Source organism: Chrysoperla carnea, chromosome 4 (genome assembly GCF_905475395.1).
Source record: "Chrysoperla carnea chromosome 4, inChrCarn1.1, whole genome shotgun sequence".
NCBI classification, from domain to species: domain Eukaryota; kingdom Metazoa; phylum Arthropoda; class Insecta; order Neuroptera; family Chrysopidae; genus Chrysoperla; species Chrysoperla carnea.
The window spans coordinates 8,482,350-8,502,252 of NC_058340.1; the positions used below are offsets into that span (position 1 = coordinate 8,482,350).

At 28.7% G+C, this 19,903-nt stretch overlaps 2 protein-coding genes across 3 annotated transcripts in view; one reads left to right on the forward strand and one right to left on the reverse strand.

The window, feature by feature from the left end:
• The window catches only part of LOC123298475 (heterogeneous nuclear ribonucleoprotein K), a 51,749-nt gene that overhangs the window by 6,790 nt on the left and 25,056 nt on the right, over positions 1–19,903 (reverse strand). Inside the window, exons 4-6 of one of the 2 annotated variants that reach the window (XM_044880485.1) lie at positions 15,962–16,005; positions 12,029–12,101; positions 9,808–9,918 (exon numbers count right to left, since the gene is read on the reverse strand). In XM_044880485.1, the coding sequence (XP_044736420.1) occupies positions 9,808–9,918; positions 12,029–12,101; positions 15,962–16,005 (228 nt within the window). The remainder of the gene's footprint in view (positions 1–9,807; positions 9,919–12,028; positions 12,102–15,961; positions 16,006–19,903) is intronic. The other variant, XM_044880486.1, reaches the window with a different exon arrangement.
• On the forward strand, positions 1,688–3,516 carry LOC123298474. The gene is made up of 2 exons (XM_044880484.1): positions 1,688–1,777; positions 2,204–3,516. Exons 1-2 carry the CDS (start codon positions 1,738–1,740, stop codon positions 3,460–3,462), a joined length of 1,299 nt encoding a protein of 432 aa, XP_044736419.1. The 5' UTR covers positions 1,688–1,737; the 3' UTR covers positions 3,463–3,516.

Genomic DNA, 19,903 nt, shown 5'->3' on the forward strand with positions numbered 1-19,903 from the left:
GTTAGCAGGCAGTTTTTTCTCATATTATTTATTTACATTTCCATTAAAGTAATGGAAGTTCTGATCTTATGGTAAATATTCGTATTAGATCTTTTTTTAAACACTTTATTCAAGTTGAACGGGATATTAAATTACATCCTTGACGGGATTACAAAATGTTCATTCTATCGAATCAAAAGGTTACCTGAATCATACTAAATTATCATTTAAAGACACTGGCACAAAATTCCCAGTCATTATTACATGATGTTGATCTTTAAATAATAGATATAAGTAGTTAACAAATCTCTAGAAAATGTTAATTGTATCCGAAAAGTTCGATTAACCGCGATTACTTCCCGAGACGGTTATAGTTATAATACTCCTCTTTTTACGTCGGGGGTTAATAAATGCCTGGTCTGTTGTTATTTTTATCTGTAAATAATGAAGTTTTTTGATATTTTCTTCACGGACTGGATTTTTTGTTGATTATTCGAATTTTCGGAAAAATTTCGACGAAAATAAGATTTACAAAATTTAATCAAAAATTTGATTTAAATGCATATATAGACAAATATCACTTAGTAACGACCCAATCAAAGTATTAGATCATTCTATGCAAATACTAAATTAATGATATTTTTTGCCCACTTGAATTTGTCAAGATCATAATTTTGACAATAATCTGAAGTATTTGGAGATTTGTAATTTTCAAGTGGTATTTTTTTATGAAACTAATAAAAAAAACATCATCTTTAAATTTGTACTTTAATCTTGCCTAGAGATGACAAAAAAAAACAGCCCTATGCATGCCCATGGAGACGGAGGCATGTTTATTCATAAGCGAAACATGTAATACTTATTTATGCAATTTTTGATCAGATTAATATAAAAAGCTTTTAAATTTAAAATTCCTTGCGGTAAAATAATACTTTTTGCTATATCACTTTGCAACATCCACCCCATGAGTAAAATTCTAAGTAGAAAAGTTTCTCGAAGTTTTCATTCCGATGTCCCATTAATAAGTCTTATAATTTTCACGAAAATTTCTCAATTATTAAAGAATTTTCCACTTAAAATGATATAACTTTAAACTTTAATTAAACAACTTGTGTATTATTTATTATGAAATTTTAAGAAGTTTTCGCTTTTATCGCTTACACAATAGCATGAGATTTTCTTTCATCACAAGAGTAAAAATTTTGGTACAAAAGTGCTCGATCAAATCTCACAATCTGACGACGTTCAATTGTTATTTGATAATTTACTAAACCGATAGATTTAAAATTTTTTACGAAGGGATAAATAATCGACCTTTATTGACGATTTGAGGCAATGAAAACCATGGGGTATAGTAGCTCTAATAAAACACTCTTTTTGATAAGTTTAATAATTTGCATGCATTGTTTCATATAGCATGTTAATTTTCCCAATATTAATTGTATCGCGCTGCCGAGCAAAACTACAGATTAAGATCAGAAATTATTCTTAAAAAAAAAGAGAAGGAATCCTTATAGTTACAGCGATTGATTATTCTAAACTTGACTGTTAAAATAAATTAAATAATAAATAATTGGAAAATAACACTCAAAAATTGAATTGAACTTGATTTTGGATTTATCTCCATATTGGTCCTTGAAATTAAGATAATGATTTGGAAAAATACTATATATTCGAAAATTTTTGAATTGTTTCTTCAGTGTGAACATCGTATTTCTTACACCACAACACTCAATAGTAAATTCAAAACAAATCAACATGAATTTCAAATTAGCTTTCATTTTGTTCATTTCTTTCGGTAAGTTCTAAAAATTAATTTTTTAAAGAAACAAGAAACATTTAGAAGCAAATTTTTCTATGGCATTCAATTTAAATTCAGATAATGATATTTTTATTTAACTTATAAATCGGTATTTAACTCGAAAAATGAGCAGAAAATTTCGATTTAGACGACGTATTTACGATTACTTCGAAAAATAACAATTTCGTTTTAATTTTTTTTTGTAAATTGAATCTGATGGCGGTTACCTCTATTAAAATTTAAATGAGGAAAACAAAACATACATGAGGCTCAGGAGGCATTCCGAATTTTCTAAGATTTTTGTAAATTTATATTTATGTTTATTTCTTTCGAAAAATATGATTTTTTTATAGAACATTTCTGGATGTTCTAACTGATTTAAATTAATCAACAAGTCAATCATTTAATGATTTTTATGTTTAGGTTTCGTGTCTTTTTCACATTGCCGAACAGTAAATGGATTAATAGGATCTAATCCATGTACCTGGGGTCCAAGTTACTGGTGTTCTTCACTGAAAGCTGCAACAAAATGCAACGCTGTACAATACTGTCAAGAACATAACATAGAATTGACCCAAGATCAAATAGTTGGTGACAAACCATGCACATGGGGTCCAAGTTACTGGTGTTCTTCAATGAAAGCAGCTAAAGAATGCAACGCTGTACAATACTGTCAAGAACATAGCATTGAATTAACCCAAGATCAAATAGTTGGTGACAAACCATGCACATGGGGTCCAAGTTACTGGTGTTCTTCAATGAAAGCAGCTAAAGAATGCAACGCTGTACAATACTGTCAAGAACATAACATTGAATTGACCCAAGATCAATTAGTTGGTGACAAACCATGCACATGGGGTCCAAGTTACTGGTGTTCTTCAATGAAAGCAGCTAAAGAATGCAACGCTGTACAATACTGTCAAGAACATAACATTGAATTGACCCAAGATCAAATAGTTGGTGACAATCCATGCACATGGGGTCCAAGTTACTGGTGTTCTTCAATGAAAGCAGCTAAAGAATGTAACGCTATACAATACTGCCAAGAACATAACATTGAATTAACCCAAGATCAAATAGTTGGTGACAAACCATGCACATGGGGTCCAAGTTACTGGTGTTCTTCAATGAAAGCAGCCAAAGAATGTAACGCTGTACAATACTGCCAAGAACATAACATTGAATTAACCCAAGATCAAATAGTTGGTGACAAACCATGCACATGGGGTCCAAGTTACTGGTGTTCTTCAATGAAAGCAGCTAAAGAATGTAACACTGTACAATACTGCCAAGAACATAGCATTGAATTGGCCCAAGATCAAATAGTTGGTGACAATAAATGCACATGGGGTCCAAGTTACTGGTGTTCTTCAATGAAAGCAGCTAAAGAATGTAACGCTGTACAATACTGCCAAGAACATAACATTGAATTGACCCAAAATCAAATAGTTGGTGACAATCCATGCACATGGGGTCCAAGTTACTGGTGTTCTTCAATGAAAGCAGCTAAAGAATGCAACGCTGTACAATACTGTCAAGAACATAACATTGAATTTACTCAATCAAAACTGAACAATCATCAAAGAGTAGGTGATAATCCATGCACGTGGGGTCCAAGTTACTGGTGTTCATCACTCGAAGCAGCTAAAAAATGTCATACTGAAACCTATTGTGGTTTTTAAGCGTAATAAAGCTGTATTTGTAATTGAAATAAATCATTCCAATTTGAGACAAAATCTTTGTTTAATTTACTAGTTTTTTACAAAAAGATACCATTAAAAACTACAATTTGGATTATTCGCACCTTTCCGATTTTTTAAAATAACTTCCCTCAATTGTGTGATATAGTTTTTTTTGTTTTTTTTTTTTGGAAAATCACATCAACAAATGCACTTATTTTACGCATATATGAGATGCGCGCCTTCTAGATATCTTTTTGACATGTTATATAAATTGTGAAACACATTACCATCTTCACATGGTTGAATGTAATAGAACTGTTGTAAACTTTACTCAATTTCGGAAAAGTTACAATTAGAAAAGTTATTCATTTTGATGAGTTCTACTATCTCTAAATTTTGAATAAAATGTTTTTGTATTCAGTATCAACCTTGCAATTTTTTTCACCTGAATAATCAATTTTGTTTTCATACATTTTTTTTGTTTAATTAAAGTACATATTTGAACGCTTTCGTGAAATTAATTTCGGAAAAGACAACTAACATAATTATTTATTTAAATACTCTACTACAATATAAAGAATAAAAGAAGAGAGAACAAATTATATCAAGGTGTCTAACAAGTTTGGAAAGTAAAATTTAAGGACATTTTAAGTATTTCTAGGATGGATAATATTGTATTTAAGGACACTTTTTTAATTAAAAAGAATAATTTTCTACTAATTTATTTTTAAGTTATAATTATAAAGAAAAACATTTATTTAATTATTTTTCGTTTTTAAACATGTTTTGAAACTACATGTGAAAAACAGACTAACACATAAGCTATAATTTATCAAGATATATTATTAAAAAATTATTTAGTCTATGACATTTTACTACACCATCTATGAGCATCACTTTGAATCATAAATTAAATATTTCTGTACAAATGGTGAACGAGAAACAATTCATGGGCACCTGTTCTGATACACTCAATGAATCAAGACTATATAACATTAAAAAATATTGAAATCTGAACATATATTTTACCTGTGTAAAACAATCCCTACCCTTATTCGAGTGTTATGGAAGGAGGATAAGTGAGAGCAAGAGAGGTAGAGACTATAACGCGGTGGTCTTTACTTTAAAGCAGATGAGTATCAAGCGAGTTTAATATATAAAAGACGATTCAGGAATTAGGGCAATTTTGAAACACAATAATGAACCATAAAATAATGTTATCGCTAGCGTGTAGACACGAATTTGCACTCTACAAATTAATAAATAAAATATATTTGTATTGAACACTTAAATTAATATTAATTATTTACCTAACAATTTAATAAAGTATGTTTTTGGTTAAATGAAGTAGTATGTAATTTAAATAAAATTCTTTTTAGACTTGGAGACAATGACACAAAATTTCAAGTCATTTATTACGTATTTGTTAAGTATGGCGAACATTAATACATCAAATTAGGTTAGGGTAGGTTAAAATGGCTATCCTGGGGTGAGACACACTTAGACCAAAGGGTTTGTTGTGATACCAAAGAGAAGATAGACCCCCCCCCCCCGACCATTACTCTAATTAGGAAGCTACTTTAAAACTGACGTCATTGTTGAGGATCGCCACACATAGAGATTATTACATATAAAACTGTTTTGCAAGAAAGAGGCGGGCAACAATCTTTGAATGCTTATAATTTCTTCAATTTTTAATCAATTTTAATTTAACTTTAAAATTTTTGTTATGACATCAAGTCTACTTTTACATTTTTATCGGTAATGTGACAAATTCGATAACAGTCATCTACCCACCCATCTATTAATAGTTCTGCGATTACGCCCCGAAGACCACCGCTATGACTAACATTATGCTTAATAAATACGTAGTTTGATTCATTAAGAGACGCCTTACTCGTAATTGACGATTGGAAATTTGGCGTCAGTATCTCAAAGTCTAGTTGATCGAACTATATATTTGTGAAAACTGAAATTGGCTAAACATTGAAACAGTAAATTCAACACAGTCAATATGAATTTCAAATTGGCTATAATTTTGTGCATTTCCTTCGGTAAGTTCAGCATACCATTTTCTAAAAGAAATATAAACAGATATCATCGCAGGATTTTACACTTGTGGAAAATATTTCTTGCTATACTTTAATTTTTAAGAAGTAAAATACTTATTTTATTTAAATAAGGAGGTCCTTTTGCCGCCAATGTTAATTTTTTTTAAAATGCACAATTTAATTCCAGCCAGTGAAAGGACTATCAAGTTGTTGAAATAAGATTTTCTGAATTTATTTGCAAATATAGAAACATTTTCAAAACGTGTAAAAATGACAAGCCAGTGATCATTCACATATTATGATTTTTAAATCCTATAACTAACACCAAGGAGTGTTATAAGTTTGACCGCTATGTGTGAGTGCCTGTCTGTGTCTGCGTTTCCGTACCCAAAAAAACTAAAAATTAGCGATGATCTTTCAAATCGTTTGGAAAAGGCTTTTAGGAAAAATGCATTTTAATGGAAAGTGTTCTTAGATATGTTTCAAATGCGAGCTTAGGGTTCCGTAGCCGAAAAATTTGTCGGGGGTTTTCTAAATTTCACTTGTTTTAGGTTATGTATCTTACACACAATGTCTCAGTATAAAGCCCAGACAACATAATTTGGGTGAAAATCCATGTACAAGAGGTCCGGCTTACTGGTGTTCTTCGGAAACTGCAATAAACCAATGTAATGCACACGTCTTTTGTACAAAACATCAATTGAGTAAAAGAAGCAGTGAACCTGAATTATTGGGTCATAACCCATGCACATGGGGTCCTGATTACTGGTGTTCTTCGGATGAAAGAACGAATCGTTGCAATGCACAGGAATTTTGTGCTAAACTAAGACGTACAGTTCAAGCATAATCAATGAATTTGTAATTCTGTATGAAATAAATAATTTTAATCATAACTTTTCTTCAATTTTACTTTTTCTCTATTTGCAGGTTATACTGAATCTGTAGGATTATAGGGGTCTGTCCGTCATATATTCATAATTAACTTTCAGTGAAGTAAATTTTATCAAGTATTGTAAAACTTACTCGAGAGACTGCTGAGCGTCACAAACCTCAATGACTGAGTTGGGAAATTCAGTAAGAATTGTTAATAGGCTCGGGAAAAATAGACTGGAAATTTGCTTTGCTCTACGAGTAAATTCGTGCATTTCCCATTAATACAAAAACACTATGAAAAAATACGATATTTTCGTTAATTAACGAAAAACTATTAATATTTCACAAGCTCCGACAACGGATTCCTAATCTACGTAAACAATTTTTTAATTTATTTTCTTTCATGGTATTGTAGGAGCCACTTTAAGAAAGGTCGCTAAAGTGCAAATTGTAATTATATTTGGCATTAATTTGTATTCGATAGATACGGGTTATTTAAATATTCGAATATTACGGAACACCTCATACACATGGAAAAATGTATTATTTTTCTATTATTGCCTTCTTTTGAAATCTTAATTATAAATGGTTAAAGCATTGATTTGAGCTCAGTACATACAGTATATACAGGAAATTTAAATATTTAACTGTATTAATTGTTGAATTTCTTAATTTTTCTTTCTGAGAGATTTTTTAGTAATAAAGCTTTCAAAGTGTGTTTTCGAATTCACACCAAATTTTTTTAAATAAAAATTATTATCATTTTGCATGCCAATTATACGAAAATGAAGTGGAATTTATGAAAATATTTCAATTTTAGAAAAATTTAATAGAAAATCAAAATTATAATTAAGAATTTCCACTTACAATAATATCTTTATTCAGTCAGGATTCACTAGCACTTACACTAATTTAATTAGAAAAATTTCGTAATCACCTATGCAACAAATTTTCTTCGTAAGAATAAAATAGGAAAAGAAATAAAACAAATCTTCGGGTGGATAATGCAAAATTTTAGAGAAAAATTCATTTAAGTAATGGAATTTGTTTTTGGAAAATTAAATATAAAAAAAAAAATGCATATGACATTTGAAATGTGGAGAGTATTATTTTTCGTTTATGGGTTCGTTCAACGGTTCAACACAAAGCAAGTAAAATAACGACTATTTCAACATTCTACTATATATTTAGTATAGTATTAGTATAACAAACAGTGGGGCAGCATGATAATATAAACGACATGTTGTGCAACATGCGGCGTATTGATTGGTTATTTTTACACATGCGCAATAATATCATATTATAAAGTTTTTATAATACATTATAATATATATATATATATATATATATATAACATGTTTATTTTATTCTATATTAATTGGTTTAGGTTGATCATTTTTTAACGAAATTAAAATCATAGTCTTAATTTAATTACGAATATCATTAAAATTAACTTAATTACTTGCATTACTTAGTAATCAAGTGTCCGATCCAGTAATCAAGTGTTTGAAATCTTTACCAATAAAATGATTTGTATTTTTGAAAGAATTTAACTTAAGGTAGTATAGCAATATTGAGAGTCACAGTTAAATATTGTTTTTTCTTAAATTGATTCAAACAATCATAGTTTCCTTAGTACAGAAAAAGATTTTGTTAGTCTGCTTCTTATGAAAGTCTGTTCAATAATGCTGAAAACTCATTGTTTATGAAAAATTGGCACAGCTGATTTAAAAATGAATTTAAATTTGAATTAAAAAAACGACTTGTCATTGGTTGTGACGTATTTACACCCGTTGAAGCTTGTTTCTATGGAAAATTAATTTCCAATTCTAAAATTACATGAAAAATCATTAAAAAAATGTTGGTAGTAATTTTCAGTAAACTTTTGAAAAAATTAAATTAAACAAGTGAAAACAAACAATTGACTGAGTTAATTGTTGAAATACCATGTATAGACAGTTGATTACTCTGTCATATTACACATACATACATGTCACACATATATAATAACTGACATTCTCATATAATACATACTATATATGTATTTGCGCATAATTTTCGTCCTCATGGGTAAACAGAGATGTTTACGAAAAAATGTTTCAAACAAAAGTTATTAGGAACATTTTTAACATTTAAACTTTTGTTCTATCTCTAACAGTTTACAAGATGGGTCCTACGGACCCAAGACCCAATTGACCTATGTTGCTCATTTACGAACTCGACCTCACTTTTTACGTCTTTAGCACGATATAAAAATTTCACCTTGGTATCTCTTTTCGTTTTTGAGTAATCGTGCCCACAGACGGACGGACGGACAACCGGCAATGGACTAATTAGGTGATTTTATGAATACCTATACCAAAATTTTGTTGGTAGTATCATAATTTTTAAGCGATACAAACTTGTGACTAAACTTAGTATACCTTAATATATTTCATATACATGGTAAAATAACTGAAGCCACACGTACACAATTGGAAGTTTGACTTTTTTACTGACCCACCCAAGTTAGTCCTTATATAATTACCCATACTTAAAAAAAAACCTTAATTAGTTAAAAATTCTATGACTAAACGATAAAAAAACATTATTTCCAGCCTGTACTGATGAGGATGAGATTCAAGTTTGTTTTCCAAAATATCACTTAGGGAAATTTTATTTTACTAACAGAAAGTATGCGTATCTTTTGACCTATAGAGCCCGAAACATTTTGAAAAGCAAGCAAAACTTGATTAACCAACGAGTAAAATTGTCATATATGTCCTATGTAAATTCCCACAACATTGACGGGAAACTAATTTAAATAATACTGAATTATTGTAAAAGGTTAAATAATAAAACTCATATGTTTTTCTAAAAGCTTCCTCTACAATGTGTTTTCCAAATGAATCATAATATTAGTATGGAAATTACGGATTAATATAATTTATATTTTATACTCTGGAGAATTTATTAAATTTATAACTTGTGAAAAGTTCTATAACTAGGAAGTTTATAGGCATAAACAAACATACGTATAAATAATTTTGTTTTTACAACTTTAGGAATCCGTAGTAGTCAAAATAAAACTGAAAATGTTAAAAAATTCATAAATATTTTTCTGTATTCAATATTTTTCTGCTACCAGTCTATATTTTCCCAACCAACTTTTGGAATAACTTAAAAAAAAAACAACCAGTTTGAATGTCCAGAAACTTTAAGTATGCTTTATTTCTTAATTCAAATAATTTTTAAGCCTTAGCCGACACTGGGTCCCTAGGCAGTTGCCTAATCCACCTAATGGCTCATCCGGAATATAAATCAATCAAAAATTTGCTAAACGAGTTTTTCGGACATGCTCTTTACGAAATTAAACATCAAACGAGTATAAATTTTTTTTAGTAAATCATTAATTTAAATTAAAAATTTGTGTAATACTTACGTCACGTAACTCCTTGATCTTGTAACCTCCCTTACCAATGACACAACCAGCTTGGCTTTGGTGTACCATCATACGTAAATCAAGCTCATCACCATTGACACGAGCTCCATTCTATAAATTAATTAATTTAATTAAATTATTTTTAAATTATATGATAATATCAACAAATTATATATATGGCAAAAATATAATTTTAATTAATTTTAAGTTCATTTTTATTCGAGTATATTTAATTTTAAAAAACATTTGAAATGCTTTTTTAAACTCTTGAACAAAAACGATACGGTTTAACTCTAGAATCAATTTTTAATGAAATTACAATATTCAGAATTTGTTTACAGATATTCTTTATCTTCATAAATGGCTCATTATTTTTTTCGACGTATAATCTTTAACCATCCAACGTAATCAAGTTTCACTCCTTCAATTTCGTCTTAATAATTGGGTTGTAAGGTAAAAATTTTATCATAAATGGAAATAAATCAATAATTTGGGCTTTACCGCGTTAATCAACCTCATTTTAAATGTTTTCTTATACTAATTCAATTGAATTCTCAAGGATGTACGAGTGCCAGGGAAATTTTGGATAAATGGTGTAATTTTTATATTTTTCAGTTATTATTCTTGCGTATTCCAAATCGGAACAACCCTAAAATTTATCTACTTTTACTAAGACGCCACAGTACCATCGCGTTCGAAATATTAGTTACATTGTTATAATTATACATATAATAGAGTTGAGGGTTATTTTCGAATAAACTTTAGTTAAATAATTATTAATTACGCGTAGCCTTTCCGGTGTGTGAGGCTGGCATTACTTAATATAAAATATTCATTTCATTAGGAAACTCGATGAGTGTAAGTCGACTTAGGTTGGAATCTTTTACTGAAAGCTTATATTTTTTAAAAGTCTGTGTATAAACATAAAATTAACTTTATTAAACTGTAATCCAACGACTTTCATATCAAAAATTAATTATGAACTGATATTAGTACGCAATAGCCAAATTTTGTGGCGAAGAATCTGCGGCATCAAAAATCGTTCGTTCAAAAATCGGTTCACCCAGTAGTAAAAAAATACAGTCGAATTGAGAGCCTCCTCTTTTGGCTACTTGAGGGTAAACTAAGTGCGTACTTGGAAATGCGAAAATTTCGCACGGGTCCTCTAATTTATTTTTATTTAACAACCAAATTATGAAGCATAAACATTTTTATTATTGCGAATATTTTACAAAGAATGAGAAGGAAGGCATAAAACTGAAAAATATCTGTTCGATTTCTAGTGAATCACCTGTTACAAGATAGTATGAAAAGTTTAAATTTTTTAATAGAGTGAGTACGAGTAGTCGTTGTAACTGTCTAAATTTGATAACCCAAGAGAATGTACTAAAATAATCTGGTGATGATGTTAAATAAAGTATTTAAATTCGAACAGCTTGTCAAACTTCACAAAAATCGAATAAAATGTCCATGAATTTACTTTTTTTTAAAGTTTGACAACTTTATTTTATTGATATGTTATTAGCTATTTAAATTTTCTTATCAACAAATAAAATATATAAAATCGTCTTGAATTTTTCTGGCGGTGATATTAATTAATTTTACGGTTTTTTGATTTACAGAGGTTTATTTTTACATTGTAAAATATTATTCTTAAAAGATTTACAGCTTTGAAATTTAGAATATTTTATTTATATGGCATTGAATATCACACTGATAATATAATTGATAAATAAGAACACTGCATGTGGGAACCACTATTAGATAATCTAATCAGGTGGTAGGGTCATACATACAGAGTAGGAGAGGACAAAAAATCGGCAATTCTTAACAAATTAACTAATAGGGATGTTGATTTAATTTTTTTTATCACTTCAGATGAAAAATTTTCATTTCACGAACAGAAAAGTGAAGTTGGTTTTTGCAAATCTTAAAAATACTCAAAATATGAACGTTTAAAACTAATTAAACAAAGAGGGCAATATCGACTAGTGACGTCATTGTGCGGTATTGCTATAAAGATTTGTTTTTTAAAAAAGAGACTGACAACAATCTTTGAATGTTTATAATTTTTTCATTTTTTAATCAATTTAATGGGTAAATTCGACATCAGGAAACTACCCTATTGTTTTTACGAAATAATAACACATTGTAAAAAGTAACCACTGTAAAGTATATAAATATTCTAATTTAGTAAAAATTGAAATAAAACTCAACTTACCTCTTCTAAATTGGGAACAACATCTCTAACAACATTACAGATCGTCTCCAAATCCGAAGACAGTGATAGCATGCTGTAAAATACACAAACTTCAATGAAAAACTCTTTCATGGTTCTTATAACATCGTAAAATAAATAAAAAAAATTTTACAAATTTACATGACTCTCCAAATAAACAAAAAATCATATAAATTTTATTACATACAAAACAATAAATAGGAAAAATGAAAAATTTATCACAAGGAGAAAGGAAAATTTTTACTTTGTGGAGGATATATATCAATTCAGGAGGACATAACAAAACTCTAAAAATTTCTTCCAAGGTATTAAAGTTTCTTCCAGGGTTTCTTTTCAGGGCGGAGGAGGATCGATGTTATCTGTATATGATGGACTTCTAGAACAAACCTTTGAGAGATCTGCTTTTTTGGGAAGGATTATGTATTACAACAAAACATAAAAATAAAGTATTCAAAGATTATTAATTAAAACATTTCAACTGAAATTCCTAATTAGTACGTAAATATTTAGCAAGTAATAAAATATATGTCTTCATTTTCTGTTTTCAATATTTAAAAAAAAAGTTTGTTTTTAAATAAAAACTTTTCATAAAATTTATTTTATTGATCGCATGGTGCAGGCATTTATATTATTTCTCTGCTTTAATTAATTAAAATTTTACTAATTTAAAAATAATTTATATGTCTTCTTCATGTAACTTTATTATAAATCAAAATTAGCACATTAGATAGGAGAAAAAAATGTAAATATCGAACACAGAAAATGATTTTTTTTAAAAAGAAAAAAAAAAGTATATCGAAAGTCGATTAATTGTTGAAATGAATTTTAATGAATTGTAGCTTTTCATAATAATTAGTCCAATTATTTGGTGCTCAGATGAGGATTTATCCATAAAGTTTAGCAGAATTTTTGAAAATTGATTGTTTTATGGTTTTTCGACTGATATTTGTGAATTTATACTTTGATATATCGTGCTAGCATGAGAAATTCCTTTTTTTTTTTAGAGAAAATCTATGCCAGATATAGATTTTTCGCTTGTCATTAATTTGCGGGCCAGTTTCAAATTTATAATTTCATTTATTAGTAGGATGTCATCTTAGTTTTTATTGGACTTTGCAATGCCTTGCTAAAAAATAACCAGCTGATTTTATTTAACCAATGAGAGTCCATCAAGTAAATGATGTCATCAATAAATCTTGTCTAAACCAATAATACTCGATCAACTGATTTTGGTTATTTTTTTGAAATTTTGATTATATCTGAGTTTGAAATAGATTTCATTTCAAATTAATAATTGTTTTTTCTCAAATTTATCTTGGCTTGACTTGTTTTATGATGATTTTCCATAATCTACGCAGAATTTTCGTATCCTTCTGAAATTTACATGAGCCAAGCAGTTGTTTCAATCTAATCTATACCGTTGGCTTTTTCCAATTTTGACAGGGGATTCTGTATATTCTCAGAATTTATTTTACTTGTGGTTTCTTTGGAAGTTCCAAGTCAAATATTTGATTTTTAACCAATACATGTAACTTTAAGGTAAAGTTGGAAAGCTGTATGAGTGTTGTGGAGTTTTTCTAGTTCCATCATAAAGTCGAAATTTGAATCTCGAAAGCTATACTTTTACACAGTTCGAACAAGAAATTAGATGGATATTCGGCTTCGCTAAACCATGACGTCTAAATACAATTTTGTTTCGAGTATTGTGGTATTTAGTTGATTTTTTCACGATGATTTTCTTGCAATCAATTCTGGTATGGTTTCGTAAAACCAGTTGCTATCAATATGACGGCATTTTCAAATGCTTTACGAACTGGCAAAACTCCCAAATAACATCCAGAAAATCGTAAAATAATTTGTTTAAATTCTGCTAAATATTCCAGATAAAGAGCAACCAGATTCTTGGACTATAAGGAATGTATAAGGATAGGGAATATATCTTGTAACCCTCACAAATTCTTGATTAATATTTAGGCAATACATATAAAGGCATCATGATTGGTCGAGATATTTGTATGGGGGGGTAAATGTGTAATGTGTGTAAAAGGTAATTTGGCACGTTGGCTATTTTTGTTTAAATAGTAAAGCTGTAAGAGAAATAAGAGTCTGTTAGAGCATTCCGCCACCTAGCATTTAACTCTACTGGGGGTACACACTCGGTGACACGTGGATTTGTTTATGCAAATAAAAATAAAATATAACTACGAATGTATTTTGTAATTGAAATTTATCATTTTCTCAACACTCCTAAAATTTGAACTATATTTGGAGGAGTTTTTATAACATAAAAATGGAACGAAAAGAGACAAACGTATATCTGTTCGGAGGTATTAGTACGGCGGTTATGTGCAATGTCATTCTTTGTACTTTATGATGAAAGTAGGAGACTTGGTATTTTGGAGACATACAACTATTAAATTTTTGAAATTCCTGTCTGAGGGATTACCATTTTTGTCTCAACATATGCTGTCATTCATAAATACATCTATGGAAATTCTTGTTGTAGTTATGCTTAATCTAAACATTTTTTTTCTGCGAATATTCTCGAAAGGGCATGTTCAAAGAAGCCAGAAAATTTTCATTTAAGTGGTAGGCTCAAAATTTACAAACATTTTGTTTATTCTAATTAGAAGACAATTAAATAACACTAAATTACTAAATTTTAATTTTTGTCTGCTGCCATGAATTTTTTGGTGGTTTTCTGAAACTCAAAACTTAGAGATGGATTCTTATATATTTGAGCTTAGCATGAGTATATTTAAGCAGAGTGTAGCTTACATCAGCAAAAATTTTCCCAGCAACAAATACATTGTAAAACTAATGTAATCAATGCTAAAACCTTTTTATACCACAAAAATATTGAGTCAAGCTCCTAAGACACGCCAAAAATTTTATTTACGGATTAAATTCAGACATAAAATTCACAGCAAGTGTTGAAAATAATTGTTTTAGGATTTTTTTTTTCATTTTTCTTCTCATTAGAATAATAATAAACAGATATTTACTTATTTGAATCTTTCCACTAAATTGCATTTTTCGGGCACCTTTAAAGAGAAAAATCGAAAATTTCCTTAGAGGAAAAAATACGATAGACTTTAATGCAAGAAGGTTTGTGACAAAATTAAAGTTCATCAATATTTTGATAGAATGGTTTCGATATTTTGGAACCATCTTCAAATGAAAATAAAGTATATTTTCTCTTTGAAGACGATTACTTGAAAATCGATCGAAGCTGACTTGAAAAATATCGAAATATTTTGAATTTGTTTTAGAAAACTATAGTCCAGTTTTTGTGCAAAGATTTTGCAGACCAAATTAATGTATGACAGATAACAGAGTGTTAAATATCTAATACTTTCATTACAAAGAGTAAAATAAACTGTCGTAACCGCCATATTACACGGGCAAACAGATAACAACCTTACTAAAAATATCGAATTAATATATCCATTTTCGTGTCAAGGGGTTATACCAAAAGTGGAATTGCATGTGGCGGTAAATGTTTGTATTATATTTATAATAAAAACACATTTTTATGTATTTTTTCATATAAAAACGTAACATTTTTTAAAAAATCAATTTTTATTTGGCACATTACTTCAATAAAATTTGTTGAGAAAATTCGATGATTTTAAAAAATGTTTCGTTCCTTAATATTATGGAAGGTTCCCACTTTAAAAAAAAAATGAAAATTATCAATTAATAACTAAAGAATTTAAAAAATTTAACAACTTGTGATTCTAAAAAAATTTAATAATGAATACAAAAAAAATATTGAACTGAATATGGAAGTGGGAACCTATGAAACAAAAATTTTTATAAAGATTACATTTAATTATTTTGCAAAATTTATTGAATTCTAATAAAAATTTTATTATATGAGATAAGAGAGACAGATTGTGAATGTTGGTTTACCGTTCTGGGCCTGGGCAATCAGGGACAGTAATTGAGGCTTTGTACTGCAACACAACAAGGAGAATTTTTCATCAACGATGGGCAATCAAGATGGCGGGCGGGCAATCAATCACGTACGTCGCATGGGCGGGCAATCAATCAATCAATTTCAATCAGGCACGGGCGGGCACGGTCAGTTGAAGTGAGCCGGAGGGCAAAACATCATCAGTTAGGCATTGGCATTTATTAATTATTTTTTTTATATTTTTATAAAATGTTAATAAATTATTCCCCTCAAAATGCATTAAGGATGAACTTTCTTTTTAAAATCCTTTTCTTACCATTTTTAAGATAATTATTTATTAATATTTTTTGTATTTTATTACATTCATTTATAATTTTAAATTGAGCTAAATAATAACAAGAATAATCAATTGAGCTAAGTAATACGAAAATTTACTTTTTAAATTAAATTTGTGTCCTTACAACATTTTCGCATCGAGTTACAACGATATGAAATTTTTCAGTGCTATATCAAATTTATACTTTATAAAAAATCTTATTTGAAAATAACAGGGCCAAGTATTGATCCTTGAGGAACTCCCAGATAAAAGGATTTGGAAATCAAGCTTAATTGTTTGCACATAATGAAAAAAAAGTCCAGGTTTTGTAGTCTCTAGCTAACGTAAAAAGAAAGATTTAATGAACAGATGAACTTTCGGAAGCGCAATTATAACAGGTTTGACCAATTATACTAAAGACATTTACGTGCAAATTGACAAAAAAAAAAATTCAAAATTATAACAATTTTCGTGGATTATGCACAAAAATAATGGAAAATCTTTGGCGAAATTAAGGATGTATGAACGTATACGATCAAGTATTTTCAGATAAACAAATTAAAAAAATACATTTTTTTCAATTTTGGTAATGAATTATGTTATGACGATAAAAAACGAAAAGAATAAAATTTTTAAAAACCTGGCGTGATTTCCAAAATAATTCGAAAATTGAAAATTTTCACGCAAAAACTACTGAATGGATTTGAATGAAATTTTACAATAATATAAGCTCATACTTCAGAATAACACATGAGCTGTAATTTATAAAGATATATTTAAAAAAAATAAATTTATCTTTGACATTTCATTGCGCCGTCTATGAATATCATTTTCAAGCTTAATAAAAAATTTCTGTAAAAATGTTGAACGAGATACAATTTATGGCCATCTGTTCTGTTATACTTAATGAATTATGACTATTTTACACTTAAAAAAGAAATTGAAAATTACCTGTGTAAAACAATCCCTATATCTATTTCCAATGTTTTGGAACGCGGGGTCTTTACTTTAAAGCCCAGCGAAGCGGGTTGGTATCAAGCTTGTATTAAATATCGCCCTAAATCGATGTTAAGCGGACACAATATTATTGTTTTCACATTTTTCACTTCGAGAATTAAATAACAATGACTAATAGTTTTCTATTTATAAATGAATGTTATAAAAATTATTGGTTAATTATTCAAATGATTTGGCGTTAAAAGTAGTTAATGGTTAACTAAAATAAAAATTAATATTTGTTATCATCATAATTTATCCTAAGGCATTTGTTTGTTTTGTTAGATAGCCTAAACGGATATTTATGGGCAGGCTGATTTTTTTTTTGTGTACCTGTGGAATCAAAATTATTTTGGAATCATTTTATAAGAGACCTAATAAATTTATAATTTTATTCACTTCTACAAAAAGTTAAACTGAAAAAATTTCAGGATTATAAAAATAAAAAACAAATGTTAAAAAAATTTTCTTTGGCAATTTTCAACTATTGAAATTTTTGAAATAAAAGATCATGTATAGAAAAAGGAAAATTAATTTGATTTGGAAATGGAATCAAAAAAACTATTTTATCAAACATTGCCAAATTTGAATTTTCCAAAACAATAATATTAAATTTGGCATTATCTTGTTTTAACCAAAAAAGTAAACGTGAGTGTGTGCTATGAATTTGTTTGTTTATTGACTTGCTAGAACAATATTTGGTATGCATTACTTCGAATAACAGAATTTTTATAACAAAAATTTTGTAAGATAGTCACGAAACGAATTGCACCAAATCAGATATAACAACAACCAGTAAATTTGTTCTAAATATTGTTGAAAAAGTTTCGTGTTTAAATGTGATTTGTCCATTGATGGGTATATACCGGGTGTACAATACGTTACGAATTTTTATCACAAGCTTTATTGTTACCTGTAAAATTTATTTTTTATTTAAGTTTCATGATTCTGATTTACATATACATTGGCGATTTGGAAGAACTTAGTACATTTTATATGGAAATTGGGTCTAGATCAAATTGACTTATTGTTGTATACGTTACTCTAACAGTGGCAATCTCAACAAACTTTTATTCAAAACTAGAGTGGAGAGGATAGCATGAAAAAAGGTGCCTATCTGGACGAGGTATATATAGCCCTCTCGCCCGTTACATACTTTGTATTGCGCACCAGGCTATCTTTTGTTTTAAATTTTCAGTTCTTTTCAATCAATTGAAAGTGATTGAAAACATGTTTTCCAATCACTTAGACAGCCTGATGTGCAGTAAAAAGTCGGCAACAACCAATGACTAGAGCCCCGTCCAGATAGGTGCCTTAAATTCATCCTTATTATATATATATATATATATATATATATATATATTGTTTGTTGTGGAGTTTAAAAGTACAAAATTTAGAAAATAATATAAACCAAAATTTTAGTCCGGCCAAAATAATTGATTTGTCGAAATATTACCGTAGAAATTTTCAATATTTACGATGTCGTAAAATGACTAAGTTTTGAAAGAATAAGTAATTTTCATTCTCGTGGAACAATTCACCACAATCGGGATACTCCACTGCCTTTCTGAAGGGTATGTAGACATTTTTAAGTCTTATCGATCTAAAAATTTGCAAACTCTTTTCTGTTTCTAAAGTTAGAAGGTTCCGTAGGGATTTTTTTCCTAAAATGGGTGGTTTTCGAGATTTGAGATATCGTACCACTCTCAAGTTTAAAACAGCGAATTTATGCCTTTTAATTCTTAGATGTACAAACCTTGGAATGAACCTATTTAGTATAATCTCATTTGAAAATTTGTCTTGTCTCGGCATAAATCTCTCTCAAAACTTTTACTTTAGAAAGGTATTCAAATTTTTAGGATAATTATACGTAAAATGATTTTCGACCCCCAAAAAATCACAGGAGTAACCTGAACACTTAGTTCTTAGACTTTCTTAAAGTTTCTTAGCCCCTTAACAAATCCCACAAGAAAAAGCCCGGTTTAAAACTTACCACCCTGGACAGGAATATCAAAAAACGAAAAATACGGGACTTATCTTCCATTGTGGTTCTAGGTGGAACTTTTTCGGAAAAAAGTAATTTTTTTTACAGCAAAGAATCAAAATCTTCTACATAAAGAATTTAGTTTGACTTAAAAAAAACGAAGTTAACCCTTGTTTAACGCTGAAAATGTACTCGAAAAATAAAACCAATCTATATATCTAATAAAGTATTCATGATTATCAATTGTTCTCATCAGAATAATGAAAATTTAACGTAAAATAACTTTTTGCAGACCTAATAATTTGTGATAAAAGTAGGAACGTTTTTATATTGCACACACAATATTTGTATTTATATTGAATGGTTTCCAATAATCAATACAGGTATACATTTTTTTCACCATTTTTAACAATCAATTGGAACACCAACATAAAAAAAGTTGTACTTGAAGCACACACTTACGTTTATTTTTATAATGAATTTAAAAATAAATATTTTTTTATTTTGAAAATAATTTACAAACTTTTTTTTTTAAAAAACATTTTTAAAATTATAACACATAAGTGGTTTCGAGTTGTCAATATTCATTTTTTTTTTGTACAAATAAATTTGTTTATTTAAAACGTACCGAAAACATTTATT